Here is a 25339-nt window from a genome sequence, read left to right as displayed (position 1 = left end):
GGCAGCCGAGGAAGTCAGACGAGTCGGTAGGTCATGGAGCTTACGCTATGCACCAGTGGCGGGTCCACCAAACAAACACATACCCAGAGGCGCCTGGGTCATCAATCAATATCAAAATCACTCTCGCGGGTTCAAGCCGTTCGGGCTGCAGCCAGGACAGGGTGCTCCTATGGATATCGGCGCGGTCCAAGGCGGACAAATGCGCAGATTCAAGGGCAGCTGTTACAACTGCGGCCAAGAGGGACACATGTCCCGAGACTGTAGAAACGGGGATGGCTCCCCAATTTGTAAATAAGTTTCTAAATTTGTTATCAGAAGTATGTACTTGTATGAAGAAATGTAACTGTAATATTTATGATACTACCGCTGCACCAGCGTCTCCCTTGGAGCGTGGCCCCGGCGAGACAAACACTAGGGTGCTTGATTCTGGTAAAACAAAAATAGAAAAACATGTGTCATTCGAGATTCCTTTTTCTTCTTCTTCTTCTTCTTTGGAGCCACCCTTTCCCGAAATCCCAAGGCGTGTGTTGATGCGCACGTATTTATTCCAAAAAGAGATCCGTTTAGACGTTGGCGTGGAAAACCTTGCCAGGGGCAAAGTACACTCAACAAGCGCACTGCTTGATTCAGGCGCTAACGGGATCTTCATAGATCAAGTCTGGGCGGAGCAAATTGGACTCCCCCTTGTAAAATTAGAAACGTCTATTCCCGTCTATAACGTTGACGGTACGCTTAACGCAGGTGGCTGTATTACACACAAATGTTCTTTTGTGGTCGAATACCAAGGACACAGAGAACGAGTCACTGCCGAGGCTACCCAACTAGGGAAGATTAATTTAATCTTAGGCTGGACCTGGCTATTTAAACACAATCCTGAGATCAACTGGCAGACAGGGGTTGTCACATTGTCACGTTGTCCCCAGGAATGTGTAAACTTGGGTAAACCAAATCATGTCCGTCACAATGAGCGTCTCGAAAAGTTAAACGCTAGTCACGTTTACGAGCTCAGATCTTTAGAAAAGATCGACGATGACGATGACGAGGTAAAACCTGAGGAAGAGATTAAGAGGCTGGTACCTCCCGAGTACCACGACTTCTGGAAAGTCTTTTCAAAACACAAATCAGAGCGCTTCCCAGAGGCTAAGCCTTGGGACCATGCTATAGATTTGAAAGACACCTTCAAACCAAGGAAGGGACACATGATACCGCTCTCTGCTCCCGAAAGAGACGAGGTATCTAGTTTCATAGACGAACAACTTAGGAAGGGTTACATCAGACCTTCCAAAAGTCCTATGACGTCCCCGGTGTTCTTCATTCCTAAAAAGGATGGTAAGAAGCGAATGATTATGGACTATCATTACGTAAACGAGCACACAGTTAAAAATGCGTATCCGCTACCTTTAATTAGTCAGCTAGTAGACAAATTGGCTGGCGCCAAGATTCTGACTAAAATGGATCTCAGATGGGGGTACAATAACGTACGAATCAAAGAGGAAGATGCTTGGAAGGCCGCGTTCACGTGCCACCGAGGATCTTTCGAACCCCTTGTCATGTTCTTTGGGTTGACCAATTCACCGGCGACCTTCCAGAGCATGATGAACGAGATCTTTGCAGATATGGAAAACTGTGTTGTCATTTACATTGACGATTTATTAATATTTACAAAGTCGGACGATGAGGCTGAGCATGACAGGATCGTGCAAGAAGTCCTTCGACGCTTACAGGAACGGGACCTATTCGTTAAACCCGAAAAATGTAATTTTAAAGTGAAGGAAGTAGACTTCCTCGGTATGATCATAGGCCAGAACGGAATCAGGATGAACCCTGAGAAAGTTCAAGCTATTTTGGAATGGCCAGAACCTACTCGCGTCAAGGGAGTTAGGGCCTTCCTAGGCTTAGGGAATTTCTACCGAAGGTTTATCGAAAACTTCGCAAAAATCACGAGACCGTTGAACGATCTCACCAAAAAGGACCTTGTTTGGCAGTGGGGCGCCAAAGAACAGGAAGCTTTTGATAAGCTTAAACAGGCATTTACAACAGCACCCATATTGGCATTCCCTGAATTAGACAAAGAGTTCCGGCTAGAAACCGACTCTTCTGACTTCGCCACTGGGGCTGTTCTATCAATCAAATGTCCTGATGATCTTTGGAGGCCTTGTGCCTATTTATCGCATAGTTTGTCGCCTACAGAGCGCAACTATCAAATATACGACAAGGAGATGCTGGCCATCATTAGAGCTTTAGAGCACTGGCGGCACTACTTAGAAGGTGCTAGGCACCAATTCGAAATTTGGACCGATCATAAGAACCTAGAGTACTTCATGACGGCCCGAGACTTGAACCGGAGACAAGCCCGCTACGCGGTATACTTGTCAAGGTTCAATTATAAATTAATTCATAAGCCGGGAAGCTCAATGGGGAAAGCGGATGCTTTATCTAGAAGAGAGGATCATGCCAACGGCATTGAAGATGACAACAAAGGTGTCACCCTGATAGATCAATCAAGGGTCGCCAATGTTAGAATCGGGCAAGATTCCGACCTCCTAGAAGTCTTTAGAAAAGACATCTCCCCAGAGGAAAAGGCGCGCCTTGACGGCAATGAAAACTATTTATGGAAAGACAGGCTCTTTCATTTTAAAAACAAAATCTATGTGCCTGAGTCCGCAAGGATCAAGGCAATAGATAGACATCATGATACTCCAGTGGCTGGGCACCCTGGATGGCAACGAACGATGGAGTTGATCTCCAGAAACTACATGTGGCCGGGCATGGTCAAAGACATACAGGAATACGTAAAATCCTGTCTGAGATGTGCCATGGCCAAGAATTCCCATCTACTGCCGGCCGGTAAACTCATGCCGAACCCGATACCAGCTGGCCCCTGGCAGGATATATCGGTGGACTTCACGACGGATCTGCCCGAGTCAAACGGGTACGATTCAGTAATGGTGGTAGTAGATCGCTTCTCCAAAGAAGTGGTATTCATACCCACCAACAAAACCATCACCGCCGCCGGTACAGCAGACTTATTTAAAGATTTCGTATGGTCAATCCATGGGTTACCAGAAACGGTAATCTCCGATAGAGGACCGCAATTCGCTAGCGAATTTACGAAAGAATTATGCCGGATGCTGGGCATCAAACCTAAATTATCCACGGCGTTCCATCCGCAAACCGATGGACAAACGGAGAGACTTAACCAGGAGTTAAAGCAGTATCTCCGTATATTTATTAATGACAGACAGACGGATTGGGCCAAGTGGCTAAAGATAGCCCAGTTCTCATATAATATTAAACAGTCGTCGGCTACAGGAAAGGCACCATTCGAGGTTACCAGATCGTACCTCCCCAGAATGGGTGTAGAACCTGGCAAAAGCAAAAACGAGGCTGCTGGGAACATGGCAAAAGACATGAAGTCTGTCTTGGAAGAAACGCGCAAAGCGCTATTTAGAACTGCAGAGCAGATGAAAGACAGGGCAGAGCGTAGACGCTCTAAGGCCCCTGACTACAAGGTTGGCGACCTGGTCTGGTTAGATACCGACCACTTAAAATTAAAAGACCGGCAGTCTAGAAAACTGACCGAAAAGTGGATTGGCCCTTACCGGATTAAGGAAGTCAAACCTAATGCGGTGGAGCTGGAACTCCCAAAACGAATGAGGGTGGTACCCACGGTTAACATTAGCCGTGTGAAACCTTACAAGGGACCGCTGCCGGGACAGCGTGTAGACCGGCCCGGTCCGGTAGTAGTCACCCAGGAAGGTGAAGAAGAGTTCGAAGTCGAACGAGTGATAGACGCACGCTTGAAGCGTGGAAAATTAGAGTTCCTGGTCCTATGGAAGGGCTATGGAGACGAGGACAGAACGTGGGAACCAGAATCCCATCTGGAAAACTCCCGCGACGCTGTTCGCGAATTTTATTCTAGGAATCCCTCAGCTCCCAGGAAGCTTAGAGGCATGGATTCAAGCCTTTTTAATTCCCTCTTTCAACCTATGCCCGAAAATTTTACCACTACCTCCGAAATTTGGTCTCGCCTGGAAGTCGAACCTTAGAAGGGGGGTAGTGTTACGATAACACAATTTCCGGACATCTCCTTTCCTTTTATTCTCCGCTTTAACTTTATATACTTTAAGTGCCACGCGGCATTTCCCTTTCTCGCGCCGCATTGCCTTTCTTTTACTTTTAGACTTAACTCTCTCACGCAGTGGAGCTGGCCATACGGGCTAGGCCCTATGACATCATCAGCCACTGCCTTCATCAGCTGTATAGTACACATGTACAAACAAACCTGTAGTAGTATATATACCCCAATAAATCCAGGAGACTCCTCAGCGAGTCCTCCTGTTGTATACCAACTAACTCACTGCAGCCCAAGGGGTACCCACTCCCCATCTTCCACTACCTTTATAGTGTGTTCCTGTGTGCGCCAGAGTAACTAACTCTTGGTTGTTACAGCGACACGAAAATTTGCCGAAATGCCGAAAGTACCGAATGGAAAAGCAAAGGTGAGCGTGACTGGATCGCCTAATAGAGGTGGTGCTGATCAGCCACAAGTTCGAAAAAGGCAATATTAATTACTATTCCACGTGGCACTGTGCCTGTGTGGCGCAAAGGCGAGTCTTTTGAATATTCGCTTAGTTATTGACACCTGTCCATGCTACCAATCAACTTTGGTGCATGACACTGAGCAGTCCGAAAGTCCTCAATTGATTAGATTGTCAGAACGGCCGCAGATTACTATGGAAGCAATGTCACAGCCTTCCAGGAAAATCCCTTCCTCTCGGTCAAGCTATCGGTCTTGAGGCTCTGCTCTATACAGGTCAGATATCATCCGCGAGTCTACTGACATGGTAGATCTGACAAAGGAACCGCTCAGCACACACGAGTTATCCCGCATGAAATTGATTGCTTCGTCGCCTAGGGAGTCAGTTATGTCATCTCCATGGTCCATCCAACGACAATCTGTCACATCCACGGTCGTCCCCACTTCAGCAGGCGAGGGACATGAAGCATCTGCAGAAGCTTTCTTGAGCATTGGTATGCCAAGCTCTTCGAAACACTTGAAGTTGCGAACTTTTGGTGACAATCCTTCAAGTCTTTAGGCTTTGTGACACCTCCTGGCACGCCTCGTCAATCGATATTTGGGCAGCCAAGGAAATCACACATAGAGCACAATGAAAGATCCAAGCCAGTGGTACCTGTTGAAGTCGTGCCCGATCTTAAGCGCATTGGTTTAGGACGTATTCGCGGACCAAGGCCGCCCCCAAAAGCCTTCTCTCTTGTCGCGACCATGTCAAAGCTACCAGAGGTCAAACCTTTGAAGATACGTGGGAAGAAAAGCATAGATTCACAATCATCGCATTCCGGTCCAGGAGATCAATAATCTGCGTGAATGGGATTGAGGCTTGCATGAGTATCGCCTACTATCGTTGTATGCTGTTTGTCCATCATATATTACCGTTATGATAGTTAAGCAGCATACATGTTACATTCCCTACATCTTTCCACCCACCACTGTTCATTAACTTATACAATTTCACTTACACAGATCATTCATAAAGTACTTATTGTACCACATAATTATAGCTTGGCACAAAAAAATTGGGTATCTGTAGTAATCGCGCTGCCACTGGCCAGCATATTTATAGTTATTTATCACATCCGGCGGTTTGTGGAACACCGCAATCGCAGTCCTTTGCTCTTACCAACTATCATTACTTTTTATCCGCAACATGGCATCCAGCGAATTACTCAAGCAAATTCAGGCTGGCAAAAAGCTGAAGAAGGCAGAAACAAGTGATCGCAGTGCTCCTATAGTAGATTCGAAGCCTAGTGGGAGTGGTGGAGGCGGTGGTGGAGGGATGGGTATGGCTAGAGGAGGTGCACCGTCAGTTCCCAGTGCAATGGCTGGTGCAGGTCCACCACAACTAGGGAGTCTCTTTGCTGGAGGCATACCAAAATTGAAGCCCGCAGGGCAGAGCAACTCAGGTATGCAGCAACGCTTGATGTGTATATTGCCTGGTTATCTAACTTATCTGCAGCAAAACCTGTAGCGCTAGGAAAGCCCCCATCTATACCCAGGCGGGACGCAGCGCCTCCCGCCCCCAGTGCACCTCCACCGCCCAGCAGATCTACTCCATCACGACCTTCTGCACCGCCGCCTCCTGCGCCAGCGCCGCCGGGCAGGCCAGCACCGGGTTTACCTTTACGCTCGGTTCCAGCACCACCTTCAGGAGCACCTCCTCCACCGCGAAGACCTCCTCCTCCCGCTCGTACAGCCTCTCCAGCTCCGCCTGCTGCCCCACCTGCCCCTCCACCTCGTACTGCCTCTCCAGCTGCTCCTCCTCGCCCTCCGGCCTCCTCACCTCCTGCACGTGCCATTCCTGCTGTAGCTTCCCGAAGCATATCTCCTCCTCATCGCCCAGCATCTGTTTCTCGCGCGGTTCCTCCTCCTCCCCCTGCTCGCAATAGCGTTCAGGCTCCCGCACCCCCCGCGAGGAAGGCTCCTCCTCCTCCAGCCATTCCAGGACGGGCCCCTCCACCCCCGCCTCCTGCTAGGCCCAGTTCTATCGCCGGTACCCCTGCACGAGCAGTGCCTCCCCCACCTGCTCGTAAACCTCCCGTAGGTCACGGGCCCCCCGTTCCTCCAGCTCGGGTCCGGGCATTATCTGAAGCTGAGCCTCCGGCTCCTCCTCCACCTCCGGGACCGTCGCCTGCGCGATTGAGCTTGGCGCCCCCATCTATGTTTCCCCCGCGCTCTCCTAGTGCCCCTCCTAGGCCAAGAGCTGTGTCACCATCAGAAGAATCTGCGACGTCTGTTGGTAGGGTTGTAACTAATGGTCACGTCAACGGAACGAGAAGGGCGCCGCCGACTCGAAAAAGTGAGCTGGTTTGTTTTCCACTGCGAAATGCATATTTAATACTTCATTTCTAGTACCGTCTCCACCTCCAACTTCAGGGTCCAATACATTTCCTATAAGCGACTTTCCCCCACCCCGCGCTTTTAAGTCGGGTGTACGGCAGTATGGAGGGGGGCGTGAACAGGGCAGTGACTTTAATTTGTCGAGTTTGTAGAGCAAACATAGTGCTCTCGACGTACAGTTACATTTCGGTTCGTTTGGGTTTTCGCTTTATTGTCGGGTTCAGTGTCTGACGGTGAAACACAGTACACTTTGTATATTGTTTCACTGTTTGATTTATAAGAATGACGGTTGCTGAGGCTTACACGCTGAAGTTCAGTTATCGTCTAAGATATTTCTTCCTTCCCTTGCATTATTTGGACCACGTCCCCCACCCGAACCATCGTAATGTCCCTGACTGTTCCTGTCAGTATATTCTCCAAGCCATGTGCGATATGTTACTGTTGGTCTGATGGTTCCTCGACAAAGAGCCGCGGAGGTTTAAAGTGTATGTGTTCCACACCGAGGTGTCCTTCCAGGAGATATACACGAACTTCATTAAACTGCACGGTTGTATGAACGTACGATGCATACACTTTCTGTTTAGTACATTTCTCTTCTATGTTCTGTAGATGGTTACTATGAGGCCAATTTTTTCAAAAATGGCGAGTGCTCTGGAGCCCAGATTATGATGGATCAATTTCCAAGAGGTTACAGTATCGGCTTTTTGGCTGTTACTAAAGCAGCAGGCTCGCACAAGTCCGATACAGGCGTTTGTGGCGAAACTGACACGTCGACGGTTTTTAGCGTCACGCTCTTAAAAGGCTCCAGTTTCATTGCTTTGCTTACAGTCTCTTTCCCCTTCATTTACTGGCACGCATTCGACAAAAATGCGTTTCTCGTCCGTCGTTAAGGCTGCCTCAGCCGTTGCATTCGCAACCCTAGTCGCTGCTGAGGGCGACTCAGATGTTCTTAGCCTCACCGCCAGCACCTTTGAGTCAACAGTCAACCCAGAGTCCTTGATTCTTGTCGAGTTCTTTGCCCCTTGGTATGTGTGGATGTTTGTATATTGCAGTTCCAATAGCTCATTCCTGTAATGCAGGTGTGGACACTGCAAAGCTCTTGCTCCTCATTACGAAGAGGCTGCTACCACTCTCAAGGAGAAAAACATCAAACTTGCCAAGGTGGACTGTGTGGAACAAGCTGATTTATGTCAGTCGCATGGTGTTCAGGGCTACCCGTAAGTCCTCGTTGTCTTGCGGACTGTTGCTGTTTTCATTCTGGGCAATATAGCACTCTCAAGGTTTTCCACGATGGCGAACCTTCCGATTACACTGGCCCAAGGAAAGCAGACGGCATCATCAGCTACATGATCAAGTATGTTGCATGCACTCGTTCTATTTTCCGCGTCTCTCATTCACTTAATATAGACAATCTCTACCTGCCGTATCTGAGGTCACTGTCGCAAATCTCGAAGAATTCCAAAAGGCTGACAAGATTGTCGTGCTTGCTTACCTGCCCACCCCTACCAGCTCGCCTGCACCTGAATTCAGCGCAGCAGCCAACAAACACCGAGACTCATACCTCTTCGGTCTGACCTCGGACCCTGAGGCTATCGCTGCCGCTGGCGTTACTCCTCCCGCCATTGTCGTTTACCGTGCCTTCGACGATCCCTCTGTTGAATACCCTTACCCCGTTCCTTCAGCTACGGTGAAGGACATTGAGGAATGGGTTCAAGATCTTTCCATCCCTATCATTGACGAGGTTAACGGAGAGAACTTCTCTATTTATGCTCAAAGCGGAAAGCCTTTGGCTTATCTCTTCTTGGACCCCACTGAGGAGAAACGCGACGATTACATTGAATCCATCAGGCCAATTGCCACCAAATTCAAAGGCAAGGTTAATTTCGTCTGGATAGACGCTATCAAATTCGGTGACCATGCCAAGTCCTTGAACCTGGCTGAGGCCAAATGGCCCAGCTTCGTTGTTCAAGACCTGGAACACCAGTTGAAATATCCCTACGACCAGTCCTTGACCGTCGAACCCGAAGCTGTGTCCGAATTGGTGGAGCAGTTCCTGGCCGGAAAGTTGGAGCCCCAATTGAAGAGCCAAGCCATCCCTGAAACCCAGGACGAGAGTGTTTACACCGTTGTTGGAAAGAACTTCGATGAAGTTGTATACGATGATTCGAAGGATGTTTTCCTTGAACTTTACGCGACTTGGTATGTATTACTCACATTACCCGATAGTGATAACTAAACAAGTGATATGTAGGTGTGGCCACTGCAAACGCTTGAAACCCACTTGGGATTCCCTTGGCGATCACTTTGCTGGAGTCAAAGATCGCCTTGTCATGTAAGATTCATGCATGGTGATTTTCTCCGGGTGACTTATTTTTATTTCTTTAGTGCCAAGATCGATGCACCAGAGAACGACTTGCCTCCTTCAGTCCCCTTCAGAGTCTCTAGCTTCCCTACCCTGAAGTTCAAGCCTGCTGGATCTCGTGAATTCCTTGACTACAATGGTGACCGCTCGTTGGAGAGCCTCATTGCATACGTTGAAGAGAGTGCCAAGAACAGCCTCGAACCCAAGGTTGTTGTGGAGGGCGAGAACGATACCCAAGTTGTATTCGAGGCGCACGATGAGTTGTGATGAGATAACATTATTGGATATTGGCAACGCTAAAATGATTGCTATTGGAATGTCTACGTTACTTAGCCGCGCTGTTTCTTGTAGTAAATCAATTAATGCTATGTATACGTACGATCGACTCTTGGACTCTTGGGCACTGAATCCTCCATGAGAATGGGGAATTTTGACATATTGCATGGTCCTCGATATCAACAACCTCCTCGATAAGTCGACATCATCTGTATGTATAACGCGATGCGATGAATTCTAAAACTCTCGTGTCACTTCAAAAAAGAATTGATAACTACTAATAAGACAATCCATCCTAAATGAGAAAATCCCTGACAATAATCTGCATGATATCAAAGTTTAACTTCTTTCAAACCATCCTTCCAAAAGGTGAAATAGGCTGCGTTTACGTGTTAGTACTATTTTCTATAGATGATTAAAACGATATGAGAACTTACGAGTGACACCATCCTCCTAAGAATGAGAATTTGATTAGTATGACATCGATGTTGATAATTTGACAGGTGACTTACCCTGTAGTTGAGTAGAGCAACCATACCATCGGGGTTCATGTTCTCGCCGGTGTACTAAAGATGGCATCAGATGGGAAGAAAATTGCATACTTTGCATCAACTCACAAACTCAAAATCTTTGAAGTTTCCAACAACTTTCTTGGCATAGGCACCTGCTCCTTTCTCGAAGGCCTCAACCCGGTCTGCGGGAAGTTTGCCTTTCACAGCTTTCATATATCCCTGAATGTTCAGCACGAGTAAGAACATTTCTCAGCAGAATAATGTGATGAGGCCTGCGCAAACCTTAAGGTAGGTAAGGTAGCTTTTTTTGTCAAATGAGGTCGGCTGGAGCCTGAAGGAGTGGGCGACGTTGTTAACTTTCTCTTCACCCGCTTCGAGGGCCTCTTCCTGTTCTTCAGCAGAAGGGTTGGCGCCTACGCCGGATGTGAGCAGTGCTCGATATATATGACCCATTAAACAGATACAGACCGATATCCACATCTCCTTCCTTGACTGTAATCATAGCACAATTGACTTCATAAACAATGTCATCAATGAGTTTGCTGGTATCGAGAGAGGTGATGAGGGCTAGGACATAAGATGTGATAAAAGAGACGAACTTACAGAGGAAAGGCATCGGAGAACATCTCGTCCCCTGTGAGCAAGTCTTCATACAACAACATTTTTAAAGTATGCAACAAGAAAAGATGGGAAGGAAATAAGAATCAGCTGTACACGGCAGAGGTCAAGGATCTGAAGGAAAGAGGAAACCTGGGCTCACTCGGCATTACAACCATCAATCAATCTTATCGCCGAACAAAAAAATGGACGCCAGTCACGTGTACGTGCAGAAAATTATTGTCCGGCTTCCGATCCTCATTCCGATCGTGGTCACGGTCATTCAAGGCTCAGACGTTATGGATATCAGCCAGTCGTCGTTAAAAAGCATGCTCGCCCAGCTTTAGCAAAACATAGCGCCGAATCTCGCTACTGGCGCCAGTTCAAACATCCAGTTTTTATCAAGGAATATGCTCCAGTGACCTCGATACACTTTTCATCGGCAAAACCACATCGGTACGCTGTTACAGCAGCAACTCGTGTGCAGATTTATGCCCCTAGGACGCAAAAAGTAACCAAAACGATATCACGTTTCAAAGACGTGGCACGGAGTGGAAGCATACGGAACGACGGGAAACTTGTGGTTGCAGGCGATGACACTGGTTTGATACAAGTATGTCTAAAAAGATTTTCGAAATCGGATTTCTCACCCATGCTACTGAATAGGTATTCGACATAAATTCACGTGCTATTCTCCGTACGCTCGACTCCCATAAACAACCCGTACATGTCACCAAATTCTCTACACTCAATCCAACACAAGTACTGTCTTGTTCTGACGACACAACAGTCAAGCTGTGGGACGTCCCATCTCAATCGGAGGTTGTCACCTTTACATCCCATACAGATTATGTTCGCTCAGGGCAGGTTTCTTCGTCCAACCCGCATCTCGTCTTGACAGGTTCTTACGATGCAACAATGAGACTTTTTGATTCACGGAGCGGACAGTGCGAAATGGACATGGGTAGCAGTGGAAGTAACGCAGTCCCCGTTGAACAAGTACTCATGTTTCCTTCGGGGACTGTTGCAATATCTGCTGCGGGCCCTATCCTACGTGTGTGGGATCTTGTGGCAGGTGGTCGATGTCTACGTGCCTTTTCAAATCACCAAAAAACGATAACTTCCCTGGCCTTTGACGGATCAGCAGGTCGTCTTCTGTCTGGCGGCCTCGACCAGATGGTGAAGGTCTATGATGTGAGCACTTACAAGGTTGTACATACTATGCGGTACCCTGCTGCAATTCTCTGTCTCGCTATATCGGTACGTGATGATATAATTCTCAGTAACTTCAAAGCATTAACTCTGTAGCAGCCAGATGAAAGTCATATTGCCGCTGGGATGTCGGACGGCACATTGTCCATTCGCCGACGACAGCTCAAAGCCTCACAAGGAGCAGCTTTTGATATTCACTCTTCTATGAAATCAGGGACTTTCGATACGTTTTTAGGTGGCACTTTACCTTTAATCGGCCAGGGTCGGGTGAAGAGTAAGGTCAAGTCAAAACCAACCGGCGATGCTGAAGAGCTGCGAGTTGAAAGCAGACGAAAACAACGGCTAAAGGAATTTGATCGTCTGTTGAAAAGTTTCAAATATTCTGCTGCCTTGGATTCTGTTTTACGCAAGGTTGGAGACTCATTTTAGGCCTGATTTTTGTTCTTACGACCTTCTATAGAACGTCCCGCCAACAACAGTGTTTTCGCTGATACAGGAACTAATCCACCGAGATGGTCTCCGAAGTGCACTGTCTGGGCGAGACGATGTTCTCCTAGAACCCGTGTTGCGTCTACTCGTTAAACATATATCTGACCCTCGTTTTGGAGAGATGGTTTGTGATGTTGCGAGCTGTGTCATCGGTATGTCCAGGTCCTTTTTCATTGACGAACATGATTTGAATTTGACCGTGGCAGAATTATATACACCGGTATTGGGGCAGTCGCCTCTCATCGACTCGCTATTCCTCCGGCTACGGAAGAAGTTGCATGCAGAACTACGCTTTCAAAAAGAAGTTGTGAAAGTTAAAGGCGCGCTAGAAATGGTCTTCTCGTCTGTGGCCCTAGCGGCTTCATAGTTCGACATATTATCATAATATCAGCATATATTACGCGAAAATTCAGCAGCCCTCCAGGAAAACGATAAGATTCGCCAAAATCTCTCTTTGTGAAGGTGCTCGCTGTGACGTTTCATCAGAAGTCGATGAGTTCTGCTCATCATTATCCATATTCTGGTGATGCATCCGCATTGTTTCAATGATGTCTTTCACCGATAGATTTTTTCGGTTGAGCATTTGCGCAGCATGCCCGCGAATCTGATAATATAATGAGTCATGGAATATCGGGAGACGAAAAACTCCTTACCCCATCATCTTCCATGGCTGTCCATGCTAGAATGTAATCCACGTTTTGAAGCGTAAACAGTCCCCCGTCTACCCGACGAATATACCACATATCTTCCTCCTCGGGTCCTATTTCCTCACCCTCAGCATTAAGTTCCTGTCAGAAATGTAAGGCAAATACAACATCAGAGATATAAAGTATCTCACATTCTTCTCCAGTTCAATTTCTGCATTGACCGCCTTCAGGCGAGTATTTGCATTTTCACGAATTTCAAGCAGTTTGTCAATCTTTTCGTAGTTATTTTCCACAAATTTGGCTAATAGACGTATGCGACTAGGCGAGTCTGATGGTAGGTTTGTGAATAACGAGGAAATGATTCCAAGAATATGCGACGTGTCTTCTGATGCTGGAGGGGCGCCATTCGTTTTGTGTTTTTTCGTAGACTATGGAGTTTAAGTGAGTGTGTTAACATCTGATCATGAATAAAAGACTGTTTAGAAAAACCTTGCCCATAAACGCAGAGAATAGCGTTTTGAGACCCAGTGCTTCGACAAAATTTTCACATATATCAGTTCCGGAAGTCCCTGACATAGCATAATCTAAGGTCTTCACTGTTCTTGATTTGGACTGACGATTTTCTCTGTGAAATTGTCAGTACCGATACTGAAGAGGTAGGAAAGAAACAGGATACACACTTCATCATCAATACCATCAGATCGACACCTTCGCTTGCGAGGAATAAGGACTTGATCTCTCTCTCTGACAGTGCTGAGCATAAAGCATCGAAAACATTTTCCATAAATTCGGTTTCGTCAGCGTCAGCGGGATCCCGCCTACGAAATTGCTTTGTTTGAAATATTAGAACATACAATAATCAAATTTTATCATGCCTCTCACCGAAAGAACTTTGAGAATGGACTCAACCCCATCATTCTTCCCCAGCTCCATTCGATTAGATACATTATCCTGCAATAATATCGAAAGTAGCTCAGCAGCATAACCTCGATTTTCGTCATGATTTTTTGACTGAATGCGGTTCAATAACCACTGCATGATCTTCGTTTTTGCTACGAGTAGTGTGGAAAGTTCTGGGTTCAGCCCTAAAACATTCTCGAAAACACCTGAGGAAATGAAAGTCAAGCTCGTGTGCGAGGCTGTAGTAAATACAACATACCCAGTATGTGAAAAACGCCCTGACGGTCGGCTTCCTCTGTCTCTTTTAAACGAGAAAGATTATCGACCAATAATTCCAATACCGAGTTTTCCAGCTGTATGCTGATCGATGAGAGCGTGGCCACAGCGCGGTAAACGAACAGAAAGACGTACTAAGGCATCGACAAGCACTTTGAGAGCAGCCTGCGTTTGTCCTTCCTCCTCCTCGTCTTGTTCTCCTTCATTGCCAACATCTTCATCGGTTAGCTCGTGTATTACTTCTACTACATCGATCACAATGTCTGCGTTCTCATGGCTAAGTAAACCTATTAGCAGCGAGACAGCGCCCGAGCGAACGAGTTCTGGGTATGCGACGATAGGGACCTGAGCTAAAGGTAGTAAGGCCTTGATAGCACTATCAAGGTCGGCTTCCGAATCGATGAATCTGAGTAGACTCGTCAGTCAAGTAATAGCTTGCAGTTCAAGGTAAGGATCACTTCGAAGGGTCATCAGGATACTTGGAGCGCTGGTCTTGGTTCTTGTTTGCAGCTCGTTCGAAGCGAAGTAAGAATCGTCGGATAGCTGTAATAGATAGTTCATCTGGCTAGTGCAATCGACGCGTGAGTATGATGATAGTTGCGTGTATTGTGACAGCAACTTACGTCGTGTTGCGCGCCTTCGTCCCCCGCGTTGTCAAAGATATTTAGTATGTCTTTTTGCTCCAATGTCAAACCTCCTCCAAAGAAGCGACCTTCATCATCTTCCTCTATGAAATAATCGGCATCTCCTCCAGGTGCAAAATCGGTGTCAACTTCGTCTTCATCTTCGGTTTGTACAGTTGCTCGACGTGATTTGCCTTTGAATGCAGCAGCGCCAACACCACTTTCTTCAGGGCGCTGATCCCGTTGTGGTGGAACATCAAGTTTCATTTTCTTAAGCATTTCAGGAGTGGGGTTGTCGGGCATTTTCCGTTTATTCGACCCCACTGGTAGCTTCGGTACCTGCCAACAACATTTAAGTATTAGCACTCTTATGTGAGACTGTCAAATCTCACTTTGAAAAGTTTGTCGATATCCATGAATTCTGAAATTCGCTTGTTCAAAATCTAACAAAACCACCGCCAGTGATCATGAAAGTTCAAGCTGAACAAGAAATTCTGAGCAATTCTGGTGGCACAAGTTGCGAGAGCGAAGTCTACCTCCGAGTCGTCATGTCATGTGACCTCTACTGACATATCTAAACCATGCCTGCCAAGTATGACCAAAAATTCCTCATAAACAAAAGCTCAACAATGTAGTATACCATTGACCGGTGTCGCACGCTTTACAGAGCTAAGGCTACAAAATACTGCGTAACTCGATACATGGCCGTCACACATGCAAGGTGGAACGTTTCATTCGCCGCGAAACCGCTACAAGCACACCAGTAGCTGTGCAGACTTAAAAATCAAGGAGAATGCCCACCCATATCAATTATTAGTATTCAGACTCATCAGGGTGGTATCCACCAAACTTAGACAAGCCATATATCTTCAGGTAAGCTACATTCATAATGACACCAAGAAGTTACACATACTGGTATTGTTCTACATCCCTCAGTTCTGGATCACCCCAAATTATAAACCGACACCAGCGATTATACTTCAATACGGCTTGTGTCTGTTCTTCTTTAAATCTTTCTCGAGTTGACGGGCCTTGCGATGGCCTATTTCTACAGGCCTTATAGCAGTATCGTCGGCCTTTTTCAGTTTGACTGGACGATTACCTACATATTTACCTGAAAAATCGTAATTAGGACTACGATTGGTTTATGTCGAGAAAAAATATAGTTTACCATCCATTTCTTTCCAGGCTTTCAAAAAATCTTCAGGATCGGAAAATGCAACAAAGCCAAACTTAGCCTGTATTTCGACCGGTCAGTTATATAATTCCGAATGCTTAGCAAGGATTGTGACTTACTTTCTGGCTCAATCTATCACGGATAACTCGTGCCTTCTGGAACGAAGTATATTTGTTGAATGCGTTCGCCAAGACATCATCAGAGACATCGTTACTGAGGTCGCCAACAAAGAGACGAAACCAGGCTATGGTATGATATCAGTAATAAGCCCAGAGAGAGGTAACAGAAACATACAAGGGTTCCATTCTAACAATGTCTGATCTTCCCAAACTTTGCCACCGCCTTTGCGAAGCACTGTAGTCCTCTTGCCGCCCTTCGCAAGCTTTCCTCCTGCACCACCACGTTTATCAATCATCGCGCCCGGTACATAGACACTCTGTTGCGCCAGAATCCCAACATCGTATTCGTATGCATTGGCAGGTACTGGAGCATTGTGGGATGAAGAACCCGGAACAGAATACATTGGGCCTTGGTAAGGCTGGTGATAAGGATTCACGTCATACGCCTGTTGCTGTTGGGAATACTGATGATTCTGCGAAGAATACTGATCCATGGTGCACAAAATAAGAAAGGCGGAACAAGTACAAGTATTTGCCTTGAAGCTGAAGCCTGAGAGAACAGCGCGATATTTGGTTGTAGTGGCTCGGGTACAAGCCAGGTACAGCTTCAATGCAGGGCTTCGTAGGTTAATAATTACGTAATTTACAACAAAATCAACAGAGACAAATATCAGCCACAGCACTGTTACGACTTTGGTGTTCTAGTAGCTGTACTCACCGTCCTCGCCGTCCTCAAGCTCCTCAAGGTGAGTACATTTCCGTAATTTATTTTGTAGAAACATCCTCTGGCTCTTTTTTGTGCATCGTACATTGCTCAGAATCTCGGAAATATGGACAGAGATGGGTGGATGGATGTTCATATCACTGGAGGGATACCCAACATTACTGTATGAATGACTTGCTAACCATCGCACTAGATGCCATTCGTCAAAAAGGTCAAGTCCGATGCCTACTTTTCTCGTTTCCAAGTAAAATATCGCCGCCGCAGAGAGGGAAAAACCGATTGTGAGTTCAAATTCTCATTCCTATTATACGTTCTCAATGTCCGTCAGACTACGCCCGTAAACGCCTTGTAACTCAGGCCAAGAACAAATAGTGCGTCTTTACCATTGTGCTCTTACACGCTCAGTATTCAAGCTTCATTTTGCGCAGTAACGCACCAAAATACCGCTTGGTGGTTAGGTTTACCAACAGAGACATCATTGTTCAAATCGTCTATGCACGTCTGCAAGGTGACTTCGTATTGACTTCTGCACGGTCAAAAGAGTTGCCAAGATACGGTATCAACCACGGTCTGACTAACTGGACGGCCGGTTCGTGGAATCATTAGCAATTTTTAGTTGTTTCCCGCTTATATCTCAGGATAGCATACGCTACCGGTCTCCTTTGTGCTCGTCGTGCACTGACTAAACTTGGCTTGGCTGACAAGTACGAAGGTGTTGCCGAGCCTGATGGTACTCTCACCATGACCGAGTCTCTTGACGAAGAGGATGCTCCCCGACCTTTCAAGTGCTACCTTGATGTTGGTCTTAAACGCACGTCAACTGGTTCTCGTGTTTTCGGTGCAATGAAAGGAGCTAGTGATGGTGGTATCTTCATTCCTCACTCCGATAAACGATTCCCTGGCTTCGACCCAGAATCCAAGGAGTTAGATGCTGAGGTACTCAAAAAATATATCTTTGGTGGACATGTTGCCGAATACATGGAATCCCTTGAGGAGGAAGATGATGAACGGTATAATATACTTCATTTTCTGGACTTCACGCATTTTTCTTATACGACTTATAGATTCAAGAAGCAGTTTGCTACTTACCTGGCTGACGGCGTTGGATCGGATGATATGGAAGAGATCTACACTAACGCTTACGCTGCTATCCGTGAGGATCCCACTTTCAAACCTACGGAGAAGGCGAAGGACTGGAAAGCAGAGAGCTTGAAATTCAAGACACCCAGACGCACTCTTGAGGAGCGTAAGGCTGCCATTCAAGTTAAAATTGACGCCTTCAAGGCTGGTGGAGGAGCTGCTGCTGAGGACGATGATGAAGATGACGAGTAGATTTCTCGCCTGTATTCGTAGGACATATGCCCCCATCACTCCTTGTCCTCATGTATCCAGAACCACCACTCAGAGTTATGCATATGAAACCACGTTGCGTTATGTCATATATGTATGGTTCGAGAAGTATAGCTAATAGCACAAATGGTACTTCGTACGCAATCTATGGAACAAATGATTCAAGTCTCCAGTGATGTTTTTGCAATAATAGAGTGCAACCAAGTAACTAATGGGATAGAAAGGTCGGGGGTATATGTCTCTACAAGGGAAGGTCTTTGATCAGCAACCCTTCGCAGTCGAAAAGCTGTTGAGTGTATGGCATAGTCTTTTCCGTAGACGACGCAGAAATTTCTGAAGCGCACAATGAGTCATGAAAGCAGCAGATCGGAAGAAAAACTAACAAGACACAACCCTCCCACCTGCCCACTGCTCTGCTACTGACCATGTCCACGAACCATGTGCCATGAACATGTTCACAAATTTGCCTTCCTACTTCGCATATTTTGTTAAGTAAACACTGTTCAACTTCGTCAGACAAGAGTTGTACGAGTTGAGGTATCGAAGCAATGGATAAAGTTGCCTGAGGCAAGTGGGCGGTCAGGGAAGACGGTGATTGCAGAGTCAAACGTAGCGTATGTCTATTGCTGTGTTAATAAAAAATAATAGAGGGCATTGATTAGACCTTGTACCTATTATCTATCCGAAGGATCGCTTCGCCACCGATTTTTTTGTCGAGATCTTCTCCGGTGAACAACCTGACTAGTTGCTCGCCGCTTTCCCCGATTGGGTCAAAGCGTAAGTTATAGGGGATTTCTGCCTTGGAAAGCGCTCGAACCATCTTCTCAAGTTCTGTCCTAATTCGTTCACAGAACACCTGATATTGCAAAAGGTCGATGATGGGCTGCAGTAGTGTGTACGACGAGCTGCCTTGTGGCAGAACATGGGCGACACCTGCGTGTCCGATACGCTGCAGCTTCTTATGGGTGTGCATTCCAAGTAGGAGAGCACAAAGTAATGAGTAAATCAGGTCGCACATTGTGGTCGCTACTTGACTGTTGTTCGATTGTAGCGACTCCTGGATGCCATCACTATCTCTCTATTAATGACATAGATTAGATTAGGTATAATGGAAAGGATATTACTTGCCAATTCAAATCGTAATTCCATTCCTTGAGCAGCATCAATGTCGATCAAACGTTCCGCTACGCGAGCTGATGCTGTGGGCAAGCTACTCGCTTCCTTGATGAGTGTAGAAAAAATCTCTTCTTCTACTATTTCTCGCTGTGAAGCAGCCAGTGAACCTTCTAAAGAACTATCATCAGAGGCCACGATAGAATTGTGCGATTCAACCTGTGCTCCCTTAGCGTCCACCATGTTCAACGATATATACAAACGAGTTCTCTGACGATGGGGAAATACCAGAGGATCCGGAGTAGTTGGATCAGTAGGCATATGACCTATCGCTTTTCTTCGAAAATATGCAGTGGCTAAATAATATTATTGTTTCGAGTTGTCTTGAGACAAAATACAGTAACTTACACCCCTCGAGGCCGAAGGAAATTAAAAAATCCTTCGATGTTTTATCCACGCCTTTACCGGTGGGAGCTCCAAACGGAAGGGGTGCGGGGGCTAGTCCCCAGTTCGCTCTTCTTATTCTAAGGGCATCAAGCCAGTATTTTTCTCCTCTGAGCCTACCGCTTTCCAAACTGTTAGCTGCCGACTTGAAAAGATCAGCAGCTTTCCGCAGTGCTTCATCTTTGCCGCCAGTATTTAGTTGAGCATCGAAAGCCTGTACCGATATTATAGGAGCTGGCTTCGTGACCATGGTCGCTGCCAAAGTAGCAGGTGGGAGTGAAGGAACGGGAGAAGGCTCAGATGGATTAGTCGACGCCAAGAGTAAAGACAGAAGCTCTTTTGCATGAGACATCTCCCCCAACGCAATGCTGTCAGCAAAAGGTTATTTCATGGTCTGCAGTGAACGAAGACGCGGGTCCAACTGACTAGAGCTGGGGCATTATCTCCGTGCGCATCTGGAAGAGTTCTTCTGGCGTCATGGTAGGTTTGGATATATCCTGACTTTCCTCTGGACCCTCAGCGCCATCCTCCTTCTCTAATGGGGTGGATGATTCCTCCTGCAAGTTTGGCCTGTTGCCACTGTCGAAAAAGTCGAGACCACGTTCGAGGAATATTCGTCTGAGGTTTTGGCCTAGCTTCTTAGAGGGATCTTCCTTTCTGGCTAATGCATCAGTAAGACGAAAGTTCAGTGTTGGTTTTCTGCGTACGGTTCGTAAACATGGGTTCCATCTGGGTGTATATCCAACAATACTGGAATGGGTTCGCCTTTATCATCCTTGTATGGTCTTTCGAGCGATAACTTGAGGTTTTTCCAAGGCTGTTCCTCCATTGCAGGTGATGATTTAAATTAAGGGTCTTGTAATGTAGAACAGTATGATTTGACTGCAATGTCACGGTATGAGGACTCGGAGAAAGCCGAGCTGTCAATATAGCAGGTCGTCACGTGCATGCTATTATAATCTTGGAGCGAGCGTCGGACCGAGTCAGAAGAGAAACCCACCGGATGACACCGGCGGCACTTCCACTCAGAGTTGTACCACAAACTTGTAAATACTATACAGCATTTCTCTGTCGTCGTCGACATGGTCAAGCACGCCCATCACTCGCCATCGAGTACTGGAGCGACAGAGTCCATACTTGCAAAGAGGAAGAAGGTCGAGGATGACGATACAAGCGTTCTGCATTCGAAGAAGCCCCGCACGCGGGTTAGGTAGTGCTTCATATCCCATCCAGCTGCATCACGTTCATTGAATTTACTGTTCCAGCTTCTCATGCGGCGAGTGCCATCGTCGAAAGCAAAAGGTATGGTCTCGTAGCTGATCCTGTCCATTCCTTACCTTTTTCTGCGCTAGTGTGATCGACAAGTTCCCTGCTCTCATGTTGAGTCTCACCAGGCACTCCCCTTTACACAATCTGCTCAATTCCTTTTAGTGTGTAGCACGCAAAGTCCCTGAACTATGTAAGGCCTATACGCCTGGTAAAACAGATCAGGATATAAGTGTCCGACTGTCTAGGCTCGAGCACATTATCGAAATGGCCCTGCCTCAGTATTTCTCATCGGGGTCCCATCCCTCCTCAGTCGGTGGTGACCGTCTTCGCTCCGGCTCAGAAGGTCCAGATGAAGATAATCGCTCAAATACCGAAGATCAGGATCCGAGTGGTGGTACTTTTCAGAGTGGAAAGTGGTACGGCAATAGTGCATCTGGAAGCGTTGCACCAGCTTCCGTACTAGAGCAAGTAAGTCTGAAAAACTGCAATTGTCAAATATTCTAATCAAGACAGCCAGCTTGCAAACGTCGTAGTAGCTTCGTCGCATCAGGACCACTGGGATTCAGGTCACCCTACACCTAGTCATGGACCCACGGGAGCAAACCACAATATGACAAATGGTGTTGGTGATGCTAAGGGACCCATGGCTACTCCTTCCATAATCGATTCAGTCAGACAAGATTCTGAACCATCTGCGGCTGATAACCTGAAGAGTCTCGTTCAGGAATGTGGTGTTTCACCACACAAAATATCAGAGCTTCTCCAAGAACTTCCTCCACAAAGATTCTCAGGTGTACTCATTGACTACTATTTTAGCTCCATGTAAGACGCAATTTCTTTTTCAGTGTCTCGAGGACCATAACCTATGCTTTACGACAGTAATTGGACACGTTATCCGGTTTCAGAACAGGACTTTCGCGCAGCTTATTCCTCGATTTGTATCAATGGAGTCGGGGCTAATCCAAATGATGCTCGATTCTTACCTTTATTGTTTGTAGTTCTGGCGATTGCTGTACGTCTTGCACCAGAACATATTGCCGGAGACAGTCGCACGAGACGACTAACTTCACTGAGATACTATTGGTCATGTATGTCGCCAATTAATAACCCAACGTGATCGATCTAAAGCAACGTTGCAGCTCGTCGATCTCTTTTGATTGCAGCTGCAATACAACCCGACTCTTTAGATATAGTTTTAACACGTTTGTTGGTGAGTCGAATTTTCACCACCTATATCCAGGCTGCTCAAGCAGACTCAGAGCGCTCGTTTCCTTACGTTTGATCGTCGTATAACTGAGTGTTGGAGTCAACTGGGGGCTGCTGTGCGGACGGCTCAGGCTCTTGGACTGCATCGCGATGGGGCACCAATGGTCAGTAACTTGACTCTATAGGGAGATATTGGTCTGACGCCATGTTCAGGGGATGGACCCAGCGCAGGTCGAGTATCGCCGGCGTATCTGGTAATTTTTTTTTGTTGGTGTTGTTTAAATATATTTTTTGTGACTTTTTTGTGATAGGTCTTATTTGTACCACGCGGACCGTTCCTACGCTCTGGTTCTCGGGAGGCCACATGCAATACAGGACGACTATACTTCCACCTTGCCTCCGTCGAATATCGACGATGATTCTTCTGTATCTCAAATCCGCACCCCGCCCCCTATCTCTTCCCCGACTTTGATGACATTCGTGATCCTTCGACACAACCTGGCTACTGTCATCGGACGAATGGTCCACCACTTTCAACAAGTGCGGACACCGAGTCATTACTCAGACGTTTTAAGCCTGGATGATGATTTGTTAAAATTTGTTGGCGCGCTACCTCCACACTTTGCCTTCGAACCTGATACATCACTGGATGACTCCTTGAAGTTTCTGCCCATCCACAGGTTTCTTCTCATAACCGAGATCCTATTTGTCCGCATCAGCCTGCATCGACCTTATCTGCTCCGCAGGCTCAGCTCCGACCGCTACCTTCGTTCACGCACAGCATGTTTTGAATCTGCCATGAAAGATTTTGAAGTTCGACAGTCTTTCCGAGAATCGATGCCAAAGGAGACTCGTGATTCACTCAGTAACGCTTACCGAGAATTCCAGACTGCCATGATAAGTGGCATATATCTAGTCCTCGATCCGTTGGGTAAAGATGCTAGCACGATGCACACTATTCTTGATGGATTTTTAAAGGACCATGAGGGAGTGAGGGAGATGGACGAGACGACGCGGCGAGAACTGAAGACTATCGAGTTTTTGAAGAATAGAGCATCTCAGATGCAGGAAGAAGCTAAAACACTCCAAGAAACACTCTCAGTTCCTAGCGATAGTGTTATCGACCCACAACTATCGTCGACATTCCCAGCCTGTGGTCCACGGAAGCCGAATACTTTATCTACACCGCATACACCATTCTCATCTATGCTATCTACCACTTCTCCACCCTCGGCCAACAATACGTCACCGCACATGTCACCTTCTGTGGCTTATGCTGCAACTACACAATTTGCGCAATCTCCTGCTATTCATCGGCTTCAACACACTTCTTCGGTCGAGGCATCCTTGAATTCACCTGCAGGAACTAACAGCCCGAGTGGGGATGATGAGTCAACAGCCCAGTCCTTGTTGGATCATTGGTGTAGCACCTTCAGTAATGGTAGTACGATGGATGGGCCTACTAGCATGGCTGGATTGTCGTGGGGTGGAGCAGGTGGTGGCGACTTTTCTGGATGGGTGGGAGGCGCGGCTCCTCCACTCGGGCCTGACGGTAATTTATTAAATGGTGTGGACAGCTCAGATTGGAGCTACTGGGAGACGTTGGTCAACCAGATACAAACGGGACCTGCCGTCTAACAGAAGCATATATTCCTACTGGTATTTATTGTCGTGTAAATCTCGCAATAGATTATTGTATGTGATTTTTTGTATACTAGACTGTACTGGCCTTCAACGGCGTGTATGCCGGCACTCATGTATGTTTTCTATCGGGATTACGCGTTCTTCGAGAATGATCAACTTGTTTCGTTTCAAACGTGTAGTGTATTTAAACTTCTACAACAATAAAAACATGTTTAATAGCGCGAAAAGACATGTCCCAAGATGAGCCTGCAGCTTGATCCCATTATTTGTTGACATCATTTTTGGATTTAGAGCGTACATCGGCACACTAGTCGCAGTCGAGTTGGGCAATTCTTGTGCGGGCGGCCTAGGAGTCGGCGTCACGCCATTACTGTTCGACGAGTCATCTGATTCGCTGTCATCAGAAGTGGTGTCGTCGTCCCCATCTAATTGTCGCCTGGACGCTACCGGTGGTCTCTGCCCAAAGCAATTGGTCTTCGCACAATTGTAATTTATGTTTGTCCATTCTTTGGTCCCAGCGGTAGGTGTGGCACGTATGAAAGATGCGCTGACATTATCCTCATTCGTTGCTGATAGGTTGTTGACAGCAGTGGTGTTGACAGCAGTGGCAGACCTGAAGCGGCCATATCCCCAGGGAACGTCCTGTCCATCTGGTTGCGTTGAGAATTGCGGGCTTGTGGTGTCTCCAGAAGGGGATGCGATCTAAGTTATACAGTGAGATCCACTGTGTCAATGAATCACATGATTTATGTCTGACCGTAAACCGTGTTGTCCACGCCGAATCTGCCACGTCGTCTCCGTTTGTAAACTAAAGAAGTGTAATGTGGTGAAAACAGACAAATGAATGAAGCTGAACGCACTTGATAGAAATAAACGTCAGCGTATGGAGAGACACCCGGACAAGTCCAATTGAAAGGCGAAAGGGTAGCATCAGTGCCGTCAAGTCCAGTGACAACTGGAATCACGGATGTCATGTTCAAATTCGAACCAGACATCAAAGCTGGAAGTGGATTCATGAGATAATGATTGTCAGCGAAACTGAGTGTACCACACTTACTGATGGTGACATTCTTCCATGTTTTGGTTTTGTCCGCACCCCAGGCAATCAAACATGATGAGCCAGCTCGATATATCTCTCCAGGACCTGGTCTAAGAGGAGAAAGGGCCGCCAAGGCAACAGAGGAGCAGAGAAGCAGCACCAGTGTCGACATGATAGTAATTCGAAGGTGAAGATGTGTACGGTTGGTAATGACTGGCGCTAGAGTTTGTGTGATGCCAGATCACTATGGACTTGAATGGGACACACAAAGATAGAGAAGTGAAAGCTTGAGAGATATCTGAATACGCCGCAACTTTTATAAGCATGGATTTTGGTGTCAGCCGCAGTGTCAGCCTAGTCCAAACCTCAATTATCAGTGCGACACAAGGATGCATAAGAGTGAAAGCATTTTGGCTTTGGTGATTCTGAGAAATAGCATGT

The 25339-nt window shown here is 46.7% G+C and overlaps 9 protein-coding genes across 9 annotated transcripts; 5 read left to right on the top strand and 4 right to left on the bottom strand.

Annotated features, from left to right (window-relative positions):
• Positions 1 to 4844: 4844 nt before the first annotated feature.
• SERLADRAFT_435321 (uncharacterized protein) lies at positions 4845 to 5380 on the top strand (the record flags this gene model as incomplete). The annotated part of the gene is made up of 2 exons (XM_007315575.1): positions 4845 to 5034; positions 5100 to 5380. The coding sequence occupies 2 exons, from the start codon at positions 4845 to 4847 to the stop codon at positions 5378 to 5380; spliced, it is 471 nt and encodes a 156-aa protein (XP_007315637.1).
• A 2311-nt stretch (positions 5381 to 7691) lies between these two features.
• On the top strand, positions 7692 to 10824 carry SERLADRAFT_461198 (uncharacterized protein; the record flags this gene model as incomplete). The annotated part of the gene is made up of 12 exons (XM_007315574.1): positions 7692 to 7944; positions 7999 to 8136; positions 8190 to 8273; positions 8327 to 9118; positions 9171 to 9251; positions 9305 to 9936; positions 9995 to 10010; positions 10070 to 10123; positions 10175 to 10288; positions 10352 to 10482; positions 10538 to 10611; positions 10673 to 10824. 6 exons carry the CDS (start codon positions 7787 to 7789, stop codon positions 9546 to 9548), a joined length of 1497 nt encoding a protein of 498 aa, XP_007315636.1.
• Positions 10825 to 10935: 111 nt separating this feature from the next.
• Positions 10936 to 11458, top strand: SERLADRAFT_461197 (uncharacterized protein; the record flags this gene model as incomplete). The annotated part of the gene is made up of 2 exons (XM_007315573.1): positions 10936 to 11279; positions 11333 to 11458. Coding segments are annotated over 2 exons (470 nt in total), but the record flags the coding sequence as incomplete, so codon positions are not given.
• A 782-nt stretch (positions 11459 to 12240) lies between these two features.
• SERLADRAFT_446779 (uncharacterized protein) lies at positions 12241 to 15352 on the bottom strand (the record flags this gene model as incomplete). The annotated part of the gene is made up of 11 exons (XM_007315572.1): positions 12241 to 12971; positions 13021 to 13155; positions 13206 to 13442; positions 13504 to 13639; positions 13695 to 13843; positions 13897 to 14120; positions 14174 to 14267; positions 14326 to 14596; positions 14649 to 14755; positions 14814 to 15152; positions 15206 to 15352. The coding sequence occupies 11 exons, from the start codon at positions 15227 to 15229 to the stop codon at positions 12777 to 12779; spliced, it is 1911 nt and encodes a 636-aa protein (XP_007315634.1).
• A 52-nt stretch (positions 15353 to 15404) lies between these two features.
• Positions 15405 to 16701, bottom strand: SERLADRAFT_461190 (uncharacterized protein; the record flags this gene model as incomplete). The annotated part of the gene is made up of 5 exons (XM_007315571.1): positions 15405 to 15662; positions 15727 to 15927; positions 15985 to 16051; positions 16110 to 16234; positions 16285 to 16701. The coding sequence occupies 4 exons, from the start codon at positions 16601 to 16603 to the stop codon at positions 15794 to 15796; spliced, it is 645 nt and encodes a 214-aa protein (XP_007315633.1).
• A 107-nt stretch (positions 16702 to 16808) lies between these two features.
• On the top strand, positions 16809 to 18360 carry SERLADRAFT_461185 (uncharacterized protein; the record flags this gene model as incomplete). Its single annotated transcript, XM_007315570.1, has 6 exons — positions 16809 to 16855; positions 17027 to 17114; positions 17162 to 17204; positions 17262 to 17422; positions 17477 to 17843; positions 17898 to 18360. The coding sequence occupies 5 exons, from the start codon at positions 17027 to 17029 to the stop codon at positions 18163 to 18165; spliced, it is 927 nt and encodes a 308-aa protein (XP_007315632.1).
• Positions 18345 to 20569, bottom strand: SERLADRAFT_367099 (uncharacterized protein; the record flags this gene model as incomplete). Its single annotated transcript, XM_007315569.1, has 7 exons — positions 18345 to 18516; positions 18567 to 18803; positions 18855 to 19240; positions 19312 to 19652; positions 19705 to 20108; positions 20167 to 20397; positions 20448 to 20569. 7 exons carry the CDS (start codon positions 20567 to 20569, stop codon positions 18345 to 18347), a joined length of 1893 nt encoding a protein of 630 aa, XP_007315631.1.
• A 253-nt stretch (positions 20570 to 20822) lies between these two features.
• SERLADRAFT_435313 (uncharacterized protein) lies at positions 20823 to 23853 on the top strand (the record flags this gene model as incomplete). Its single annotated transcript, XM_007315568.1, has 9 exons — positions 20823 to 20945; positions 21006 to 21042; positions 21179 to 21477; positions 21527 to 21831; positions 21889 to 22097; positions 22149 to 22219; positions 22269 to 22379; positions 22429 to 22469; positions 22527 to 23853. 9 exons carry the CDS (start codon positions 20823 to 20825, stop codon positions 23851 to 23853), a joined length of 2523 nt encoding a protein of 840 aa, XP_007315630.1.
• A 198-nt stretch (positions 23854 to 24051) lies between these two features.
• Positions 24052 to 25070, bottom strand: SERLADRAFT_406601 (uncharacterized protein; the record flags this gene model as incomplete). The annotated part of the gene is made up of 4 exons (XM_007315567.1): positions 24052 to 24561; positions 24617 to 24667; positions 24720 to 24859; positions 24917 to 25070. The coding sequence occupies 4 exons, from the start codon at positions 25068 to 25070 to the stop codon at positions 24052 to 24054; spliced, it is 855 nt and encodes a 284-aa protein (XP_007315629.1).
• Positions 25071 to 25339: the final 269 nt, after the last annotated feature.

This window comes from Serpula lacrymans (genome assembly GCF_000218685.1).
Source record: "Serpula lacrymans var. lacrymans S7.9 unplaced genomic scaffold SERLAscaffold_4, whole genome shotgun sequence".
Classification (NCBI taxonomy): Eukaryota; Fungi; Basidiomycota; class Agaricomycetes; order Boletales; family Serpulaceae; genus Serpula; species Serpula lacrymans.
The sequence above is the reverse complement of the archived record's forward strand: the minus strand, read 5'-3'. Positions and strand labels throughout refer to the sequence as shown.